This window comes from Elaeis guineensis, chromosome 1 (assembly GCF_000442705.2).
Source record: "Elaeis guineensis isolate ETL-2024a chromosome 1, EG11, whole genome shotgun sequence".
NCBI lineage: Eukaryota > Viridiplantae > Streptophyta > Magnoliopsida > Arecales > Arecaceae > Elaeis > Elaeis guineensis.
This window is the reverse complement of record NC_025993.2, coordinates 118,449,951-118,460,617: the sequence shown is the minus strand read 5'-3', so window position 1 is coordinate 118,460,617 and position 10,667 is coordinate 118,449,951. Positions and strand designations below refer to the sequence as shown.

Genomic DNA, 10,667 nt, shown 5'->3' with positions numbered 1-10,667 from the left:
CACATATGCCGATCCTTATTTTATGAAAATTATGATTTTATCAATAGCAATTCTTTACATAAAAGCATGATCATTTCAAAATAAATAAGGAGCTTAAAATCCACTTACCTCGTTCATCTTAGATCTTCAAATCTCGTTAGAAGAATCAGCTAATCCTATTTAAAATATCAAATCATTATCAATTTCTATTCTATAAATATAATAAGATTAAATCATAAGGAAAGAGGACTGTTGACCGGATGTGTCGGACCATCCAGATACCAGGGCAATTTAAGATCTTTTATCTGAGAGTCAGATTCAAGTGACTTAATCAAAAAATCGTGAGGCACAGATCGAATTAAAGTCAAGATTAATCAATAGGTTCTTTAATAATAAATTTGAAAGATCTTTGATACGATCAGATGAGGTTGACATACAGCACGGATATCAAAGCAACTTCAAATCATCTTGTTAGAGTCAATATAAGCTTCTAAAAGATGAAGGCATAACTTGATACAGGATTCATAGACCTTTTTTAGAGAGAGAAAGTCGATATGAGAGAGAAAGTAGAGAGAGAAAGTGGAGAGAGAATCTTTGTATCTTTTAAAAGTGGTAATCATGATTGAGATTATCAGAGGTCATATCAAGGTGACTTAATATAGATTAATCATGATTGATATTATCAATTTCGAAAAAGAATCAGATCGGGATCCGATCTACTGCACGAATTTCGGAGCAGTTCCAGATCATCATATTTTCATCTCAAGTTTATCCTAGAGTCTGTGATGCAATCAGAGAGAGAGAATGACCTTAGAGAGACAAAATCCATAATGAGAGAGAAAGTCTAGAGAGAGAAAATAGGAAGAAAATCTAGAGAGAGAAAATGTAGAGAGAAGATAGAGAGAGAAAGTCTAATTCTAGAGAGAGAAAGACTTAAGAGAGAAATGAGAGAAACTTTCTCTCACATATATATATTTTTTATTATTATATATATATATATATATTTTTTTTCTTTTTCTTTTTAGAGAGAGACAATAGAGAGAGAGAAAGAGAGAGAAAGAGGGAGAAAGAGGAAAGAGAGGAAATTTTTCTCTTTTCTTATTTTTTTATTTATTTTATTTTATTTTTTTATTTTGTATTTTATTTGCTTTTCTTTTTCTTTTCTTTTTCTTCTTCTTCTTCTTCTTCTTCTTCTTCTTCCCGGGCTTTCATTGGGCCGAAACGGGAACCTAGAGGTCCCCGTGCCTTGACCGACCGATCACGGCCATATCATGCCCGATGGTGGCCGGTAGCAACGGCCGACTCTCTCGGATTCGGAGAGGCCAGAGCCGACGGTCGGCGTGACCGTCGGCGCCAGAAAATCAGAGGAAAGAGGTGGCGTGAACAGGAGATTTTCTTTTCCAACTAAATCCGACGACACCCGTCGCCGGCCATCGTGCTCACAGGCACGAGAAAGAAGAGAGAGAAGAGAGAGAGAGGAGGGAGACCTTACCACAACCTCCGGTGACCCCCACCGGCGTGAAATCGCAGCGAGCACAGGTCGAGGGGCCGCAGCTTCAAACGAAAAAATTGGAGAAAAATCTCCGGCAATCATCGGTGACTGAAGGATCTACACTTAGAGGAGAAGAGGGGGTTCTTATAGAGCTCGTCCTAGGATCTTTTAATGGCCCTAGGACTCCGATTTTTGATCGAAAATGGGGAAGATCGGGAGTCTTCCTCCCTGTTTCTGATTTTTTTTTTTTTTTCTGGTGGGCTTTGTGGGCTGGTTTTGGGCCCAATTGGGCCGGATTATCACACCCATAGTAGGCTGCAGAATATATTTCCATATGCCCAAAACATGATGTTTGCAAGCTTGTAGCTCAAAGTGGAAGCCCAAGTTACCTCTAACATTTCACAAGCTTCTCACAAATCAGACTCTGGTTTGTTCCCAACCAATAGTCCCATTCAGGATATCTGATTGAAAATAGGTATGCTTCTTAAAAAGAAAAAAAGCAGAGGTTCTGCCTCACCTGGCAGGCAGGAAGGACAGAAATAAAAGTCCCAGTTCCTGCCACTGTTCTTCACAGCCACTCCAAACATATTTATGGTCTACACTGCGCATCCAGCTCAAATTAAAGGCCAAGTATTAAGCAATAAAATCAGTTACAAATCCTGGGTTGCTTATTATCTCCAGAGGCAACATCCATTGATTGGTTATGCTTCAAAGAGGAATTGACAAGGCCTTTTTCATTTTCTCCACCTCCAAATAAACCGTCGAATATGGAAGGAATTCAGAGAAATGACTTTGCATCAGATCGTTTATGGCAACAGCAAGCTTTGGAATCTCTAAGATTTCTTCATGGGTCAGCTTCCGAACGAACCTTGCTGGATTACCAGCCCAAAGCTCACCAGTTGGAATCCTTCGGCCAGGTGGAAGCACAGATCCAGCTTCTAAAATTGAATTGGTCTCCACCAAGGAACCTTCCATGAGAATGGAGTGCTGTCCAATGATACACTCTGGTTCAATCGTGCATGACCGCAGGAGACTATAAGCTCCGATTGTTACATACCTCTCAATGGATGTTTCAGCTGGAAGTCCTGTCAAAGAGAAACAGATTGGAGATAAGATACCCATGAAAAGATTGAGGTCCGAAAGAAAAAGGAACAGGGCACCTCCAGTGACAATCATGGAAAACCCTCAACATGAACCAGTAGAACTTTTTCTTCTAGGAAATTAGCTGTCAAAAGAAATTTCAGCTTTCATTCATATTTGGCGACCATCATTACTGATGGAAAAGGCCCTCAAACTAATGAATTACACGAATATATATCCTTACAAGCTGGAGTGCTTGCGTCACATACTATATTAAAGATGATAAAAGAAAGCATAAGAGAGGATGTGGTGTGGAAATGATGAGAGGAACAAGGACACAGACCGTAGATGCCTCAGCAGAATTTAAATTCACATGTTCACGATCTCTTAAAACATGGCATCAGAGCTGGTACATGCCAGAGGAAGAAAGGGGTTGGGAATGCCCTTCGCCATTCCCCTATATGTAACTTCAAGGGTAACCACTCCCATACCATTTTGAGGGTGGCTTAAATAAGGTTCCAACAAAATCCAGTCTATCAGAAAAGGTGGATCGTCTCAATTTTTAAGAAGCTGCAACTTGCTTCTAGTAATAAACTCGGAGGACCCTAAACCTTAAATAGCCAGTCAGGTCACTAAGGTCATGTATTTCCAGGTACAAACAAAATCTCAGGTGACATCCATGTTGTATTGATTCAAAGATTCAATGATTATCAACTTAATATGCAGCCTTAATTTCTCCTTCAAGGATCACCACAATTACATGGATGCTTCAAATTGCATGGCTTGTCCATATTAGATATACATCAAATAACAATACGACTCACATACGTCTAAGCTACAATTCTGATACTTTTGTTAAGTATCCTTATTTTCAAAATTACAGAAGTGCTCTGAATACTTCTCGAATATGCTTGAGATACTTCCTCAATACCTGCAGGAAGTGGGACAGACTCTCTTTTTTCTCGTATATAAATGTTAAGCTTTTAATGATGAATGGTTAATTATGTAGTTTGTGATGTTGATATCATATTATGCAATATGGATTGGGGTCTACAAGTTCGAATGATGGCTAAATGATGAGTTTGTGGAAGTTAATGATATCCACCATGCTTTATGCATTTTTTTCACATGTAAAAAATACGCGGTTGCGTCCAAGCTGCTGTATATCTTACTTTTTCAAGATCTGCTGCATTGATGTGACTATACCATGTAATAGCAGTATCCTGTGTCTCTATACTTCTTACCAAGCAATGGAGAGGATGTACCTCAAAGCTATAAAATGGAGATTCTACCTTTCGAGGAGTTGAATGCAAAGAATTTGAATCAGCCATCCAATTGTTCTTTGCCTTAGTAGGGTTTTTACTCAGTTTTTCTATAAAGTTGTTAATTACTTTGGCATGCTCATTCAAGAGGATTTTGTAATAAGAAAGAAACATAAACTGATTAAGATGCAGATTGAATCTTCGCACGAGTACAATATCTAACTGCATTAACCTGAAGATGGAGAAATTCATGTTTTATATAATCTTTCCTTATTAGGACTCATAAATTAGCTTGTTAATAATTGGTGCCATACGGTGACAAGAGGAACATTACAAAGTACTGATTTGGAAGGGGGAGGCAACGTATGAGTCCACCAGATATATCTGTTGTTGATGAGGTAAGGCCAAATGGCAATTCTGCCTTGAACTGCATGAAGATCATGATGAGGACTCCAAGAGTGATGTTGCAATGGAAGGCCAGGATGAGATTTACTATTTGTAACAGTCAAATAAAGCTGTGGCTAAAGGATAAGATGTCATGTGAGTGCTCAAAAGGTATCAGGCTGCAGAGCTCAGGCATGTTTGATATTGTAAGATGTAGCATCATATCATAAATCAACTCAGAATGTGTTACTTTAGGGGGCACTAATCTCTAAATCTAGATTATAAATCAACTAATGTGGATAAGGACATAGGTAAGCAATAGGCTATACACACACAACTTTTATAGATAATAATGGAAGATCTAGTACTGCCATGCCATAACCTAAGCCGGTGGAGAAAGCAACTCTTAGATGTTGGAGGTGCAGACAAATTAAGTGAACCATTGTATCTGAATTTAGAGCTATTGCAGGACCCCTAACATAGCAAATCATATAGGATGTTCCTTGGGAGAAGGAACAAGAGCTCCAATTATAGAATAGGTGATAATGAGAGAAACAATGACTACTTAAAACTTAGTGCCACTCCAACCAACCATTTGGATATGCGTATGAGATCCCTTCAAAATAATCATGGGAAGACGTCTTTGCATATTCCAGTTATTCCCTTTGTACAATTTATCTCCATTGCCACATTTGTAGGTCTGCACATTCCAGCTATTCTCTTTGTGCAATTTTTTCTCCATTGCCTCATTTGTAGGTTGGATGACTATCAGCACAAAGGGACAACATATGTGCTGGAAATGGAGCGCTAGGAAAGAGTTCCAAGAAACTTCAAATCATGGGATGCACTTAAGAGCTTTTATTAATTGGAGCATAACTTGACTCCATTTTAAGAAGTGCGAATGACATGAGCTCAGGTCTAAGGAGAAGTCTGGAAGATTCTTTTCAAGGGGAACCAAAAGTGACTAGAAGCATAAGTTGACTCAATTTTAAGAAGTATGAATGACTTGAAGTCTGGAAGATACTTTCAAAGGGGAAGCAGTAGTGCCAGGGGGCATACATGGAAACAGATTGTTACCATTAAGAACTCAATCATCAGAACTTTGCATAGTAGAGCATGGAAAAATGGCACACATAGAGAACTATAAAGAATTACTTTTTAAGAGAATCAATTTTCTAGGACAGAAAATTTGCTAGAAGATTGTAGGTTATATTTTACTTAATGATTGCCTTATCAGGAAATGCGCATGGTCTAGGCAATGTACAAAAAGGAACTTTGTGAAAGAATTCTATGCAAGAAGAGGTTGATGTTGACTATATTACTAGTCCAACTTGATATCTGTTGCAGCCAAAATAAAGAGGTCAGTTGGAGCACACTGGTTGAAGGCTAGATAATATCTGATATTGAGACCCTTGAATGACATTTTAATTTTGTGTCTTTTTTTTCTTTTTTAGAGCTTCACAGAATATCAGATATTAAATATCTATCTATCAAATGACAGCATTGAGGAGAAACAACAGGTTCTCTTCATGGTTAATGCCCAACAGAATAGACAGCCGAATCTTCAGAGGAACTAAATGGGATAGGTAGCAAATAGTCCAAATAGAAACAGGGATGGCAGCGCTGATATCAAGTTCTAGCTCTTCGAAGGTTCAACAATTTGAACAAGGAGGTAGATTTGCTTGACATACTAGCATGAGGCTGTGGATCTTTAGGCTATTTCCCTGCCTTTATCAGGTACCAAAATAGCATCGATTAGTTGCAACACAAAGGACGAGTAACATGGATTACCCACTTGTTAAGCACAGGAACACCTAAGCTAATTCAAATTAATTTCTACTACTCTTTTGGAAAGACACCTGAGTGGGGGATGCCACTTACAGAAAGTGTTACTATGTCTCAATAACTTTAACAATATGGTCTAGGATAGGGGTGCTATCAGGTCTGCTTATGTCTGGGTACCATCCAACCTGGAGCGGGACCTTAAAGGGGGATCTGAGCTAAATTTTGATCCTGCACCTACCTATTATTCAATCAGGGTGGATCCAGGTCTAGGCATGTACGGAACTATAAGACCCAAACAGTCTACGAGGATATGGACCAGGTTTTGGTCTACATCCACATATAAAAAGCTAGAGGCAAAAAAAAATGGCATGATAATGAGTGATGGTGAAAATAGTGATGAAACCTTTAAGTGAGAAAGAAAAATGAGAGGCCAAAGAAATACTAAAGCTATGAGAATGGAATTATAAACTATATTTTATATAATATTTATTGGGTAAATCATCAACTTCAAGTTGGTTCGGACATATGTTTTCACTAGACCTAGATATGGACCCAAAATATTTTATGGTTCTATATTTGGATGCATACTTGAAACAAAAGTTTAACATTTTCATCAAGTTCAGGTTAGGTCTAGATTGAGTCTAAGTCTATGGATCTGAGTGACAACCCAAATCTAGGGTGCCGGTGCTCTATCACTGCATGTGGATCTCTAATTGACACAACTGCCATAAAGGTGAAAACAGAGGGACCTTATAATGCAAGACAAAGTTTCAGATAAGGTTCAAGACCTGAAATAAAAGAGTTGGCCACAGTGACATAATAGATGGACTGAAGGTGAAGTTGATGGTAGACCTCTAATAGTAGGAACTATGAGGGAAGATAAATCCATAGCCATTTCATCATCAGGAGTATGATAACACTATTTGTTTTTAAAAGCATTGCTAATTGAAAAAAAAGTATTCTGATATTGTTGTGAGATATCAAGGGCATTCGGACAGGAATTGTTGGTTTTGACTTAAGTAAATATAAATTTAAATGATGTGGGAATGGAAGCAAGTTGTAAAATGAAGGTAGGAAGAGATTAGGCAACAAGCTTTGAGGAAGAAGGAACCTGAGATTTTTTGAATGACGTGGATGAAGATGAAGCTCTTTTCCTATAAGGCTACCCATTACTCTCCTTTAAAGGCTATAAGATATTTCAATAAAATAATGTTATCCAAAAGCTCAAGTGAACATCAAGGCGTATCCATCATAGATGCCTTAGCCAAGCATTCGTAGATTTTGATCTCTAAAAGAAAAAGAGTACATCTGAATACTAGCCCAAGCCCAGAGTAGGAATCATCGCCTACAGAAAATTATCATGATGTTTGGTCATGAGATTATCTGCTGTCGTGGGCAGGATAATTAACCATAATGACTACAAGGCAAATGATACAAACTAGTCTCTGAGATAGTAATATTAAAAACGTCAGGCTTCTTGTTCAAATTCAATACCATGAAAGCTTATGGTAGCATCAATCTTGAGTTCGTTTTCCTAGTGTTTTATTGTTCAAACAGATATATAGCATTTTCCAGTTAAAAACTATATTCTGCAAAATCTTGGGTGCATTGATAATGGTATGCAGCTGCTACGAACCAGGAAAGGTGTTTAACTTGCATAAAGAAGAAACCTCATTGAGAAAAGCATAAATATATTACCAAAGTAACATAAAGCCATACCAAAACAGAGGAGTTAGACTGTTAGACAGCTGATGTGTGACTTTTTTGTTAGAATCATCCATGTTCGAGATAGATATAGGAGGAGGGGCAGTAAACTAAGCTTCTTCTTTAGGATATCAAATGGACATTTTCCATTTAATACCTAGGTCCACATCTATCTTCTCAGAAGGCCTAATATAGGAGAAATTATTCTCAAAGAAGCCAGGAAGACAAAATTCTGTTTGAGCTTGAATGGTGTGATTTGGCAAATATACTAACATTATTTGGAGCTTATTGCCACACAAAAAAAAGGAAAAAAAAAACATTTCTTCTGTTTAAATTATCTAATCAATTGAATAATTGCATTATTATCAAGAGGGAAACATCAGATGAACAATCTATCAATGTATGAACAAAAAAGTTATAACAAGGTTTCCTTAGAATGCCACAAATTTCTAGAACATGTAGCTCACTCTGGAATCTTCAAAATTCCTGTATTGTCCTGTAGATGGATTTACTATTCCTATGCACTTCATTGAATTGTGTGTCCTATGCTCTACAACTCCTACACACCATGTGCCAAGAGTATGCTGTCATTTCACGACAAATTGATCATGCTTGTGCATTTAAAGACAAAGGCCCATGAAGAGGCTTGCCTGGCCAAAATCAGGAAGCATTATTAGACCTCTGCATAGGAGGTTAGTCACTTTAAATTCAGTTCTTTTGGTAAATGAAATAGTTCTTCTGTAACTACTGCAAATCTACCCCTAGAATGCCTATGTTGTAATTCTATCTGATTCAAGGTCAGCGAGAACTTCTCTGATGGCATAATTCAATTGAAGATTCCATGGTGATAACCCACGTTCGCACATTCCTTTCTTCCAAAATATTTTTGGCAAACCATTGGCATATGCCCACTAAGTTTATCCAATACCCAGCAAATTACCTCCTTAAAAAATTAAATTTCAGATTACAACTCCTTCTGTGTTCAAAGAAAATTTCCTCTACTTCATAACCTGTCCCAAATGTGCTTCTCATGTCAAATTTAGAACTAAAGAAATAGCAGTAATCTGTTTTCCACCAAAATAGCAGAAATGCCCACTAAGAGTAGCAATAGTGCTTTTGCAGTTTAAGATAATTCTGTACCTCCCACCAAAATTGCATCAGCATGAACTACACCCACACATATTAAATGAATAACAATCTCTGGGCCTTTGACATATGCTCATAACTATTACTTTGAAGTCATTCTCAGCAACCTAGTGAACAAACTATTAATTTTACTTTCGATCCTCGCTCCAGCTGACATTTGGCATGTAAAAGCTACAATTCTTGCAACCAATTAAACCTTCAACCCTTCATTCAAATGAATTGATCGGAAAGCCCTTATAAAGGCCTCGAGGTAGTGAATTTACCAAATTGTTGAAGGAAAAACAAAGAACAACCACTGAAATTCCCATTCCTAACCCTATCTCCAACCTGATTAAGCATCATAAGGTTTACCGTTTCCATTTAAATTTCCAGATCAAGTTAAGAGAAACAGAAAAGATCCGATCCGAGCTCGTTAATTCAAACAACAAACGATAAAGGGATCGATGGGGGGATGGGAGGGGACCTGTGGGGGAGGACCAGGCAGCATGGAGGACGCAGCGCTCCTGGACGTTGGAGCAGAACCCGACGGTGATCTTGTTGAGGTCGCCGCGGAGGACGGATCCGTTCCAGACGGAGGCGCCGTCGTAGACGGTGACCTGGCCAGCGAGGACGACGTTGGGGGCGACGTAGGCGTCGACGGCGATCTTGGGCACCCACTGTCCAAGAGGGATAACCCGCCGCTGGCCCCGGTAGTCCCACTTCACGCGGTCCGCCGACGTCGGCGGCGGTGAAGGAGCCGCAGCAGCGGCCGGGGATGCGGCCTCCGAGGAGAGCGGGCGAAGGAGGGGGAGGAGGCGAGAGGAGGAGGGAAGGGCTCTTCGGGAGAAGCGAGCGAGAGCTGCAGCCATTTTTCCTTTTTTTTCTTCTTCGACTGCGAAGGGAGGCGAAGAGTAAGGCGAAGAGCGTCGGAGGACGGGACTGGGGATGGCGCTCGTGTGGGTTTAGTCTCTGCGGGAGCTCCACACGTGGAACTAGTGAACCTCATTGGTCAGCAATTTTCTTTGTTTTTATTTTTGGTCCAAGACCAAAATGGCCAATTGGCCATATGATATAATGGGTATAGTGTTGGGGTTGGTTGTTCTGTGTTCTATCATATAACATATGAACTTAAAATATTCAGAAGTATTTATTCAATTAATAATTTATTTTAAGCAAGACAAAAATTACTACCATTTCAAAATGAGATGATGCAAATGGTAAGATAAAGCATAAAAGAGATTGTCTCTCCTGGTGGATGAATAGAAAGAGATCACAAATTGGAGCAAGTGTTTTTCAACTCTAACTCTTATTTAGCACAGAACCAAATCATACTCCTTACCTCTTACATAGAGACTCGATCATCTTTGAAATGTGACCCTAGTCTTTTCTAGATTTAAAATACTTGAGAGTGATCCTTGATCTAGCATTTATATATATATAATGACTATTTTTTTTCTATATACTCTTTTTCTTTGTCTGAATAGCTAATAATGGTGGTTAAAAATGGTCATTTTGTTTTATTTAAAAAATTTAGTCAAAAATTCCATCAGGCGTGTAATGGTCATCTTCTTTATTTATAACAACTTTTTTTCCATGGTAAAAATTATAATGAATGTAAATGTTGTGTCAAAAAATTGCCCTATACTTACCTAGTTTTCAGTCCAATTTTCTCTTAGCCTAGTCTAAACAAAATTATGTGAGATAGAAATGGATGAAATTAAAAAAAAAAAAAAGAGTTGAAATGATAGCAAAAAATACAAAGAGGGAAGTGAACAATAATACTTGTTGGAGCTACTATGGAAATATGATGTGGGATGATCACGTAGAAGCAAGAGAATCAAATTAACTGAATCTTA

The 10,667-nt window shown here is 38.4% G+C and overlaps 1 protein-coding gene across 1 annotated transcript; it reads right to left on the bottom strand.

Annotated features, from left to right (window-relative positions):
• Positions 1 to 1,933: 1,933 nt before the first annotated feature.
• LOC105038811 (gamma carbonic anhydrase-like 2, mitochondrial) lies at positions 1,934 to 9,759 on the bottom strand. Its single transcript, XM_010914717.4, has 2 exons — positions 9,296 to 9,759; positions 1,934 to 2,556 (listed from the first exon to the last, which is right to left on the bottom strand). Exons 1-2 carry the CDS (start codon positions 9,678 to 9,680, stop codon positions 2,180 to 2,182), a joined length of 762 nt encoding a protein of 253 aa, XP_010913019.3. The 5' UTR covers positions 9,681 to 9,759; the 3' UTR covers positions 1,934 to 2,179.
• Between the last annotated feature and the right edge of the window lie 908 nt (positions 9,760 to 10,667).

Bases quoted from the DNA above. Each gene is read 5' to 3' on its own strand.
- LOC105038811 (XM_010914717.4), bottom strand. From the start codon at position 9,680: ATGGCTGCAGCTCTCGCTCGCTTCTCCCGAAGAGCCCTTCCCTCCTCC. The intron at 2,557-9,295 runs GTCCCCTCCCAT...TCTCTTTGACAG, and splicing joins TGCCTGGTCCTCCCCCACAG to GACTTCCAGCTGAAACATCC.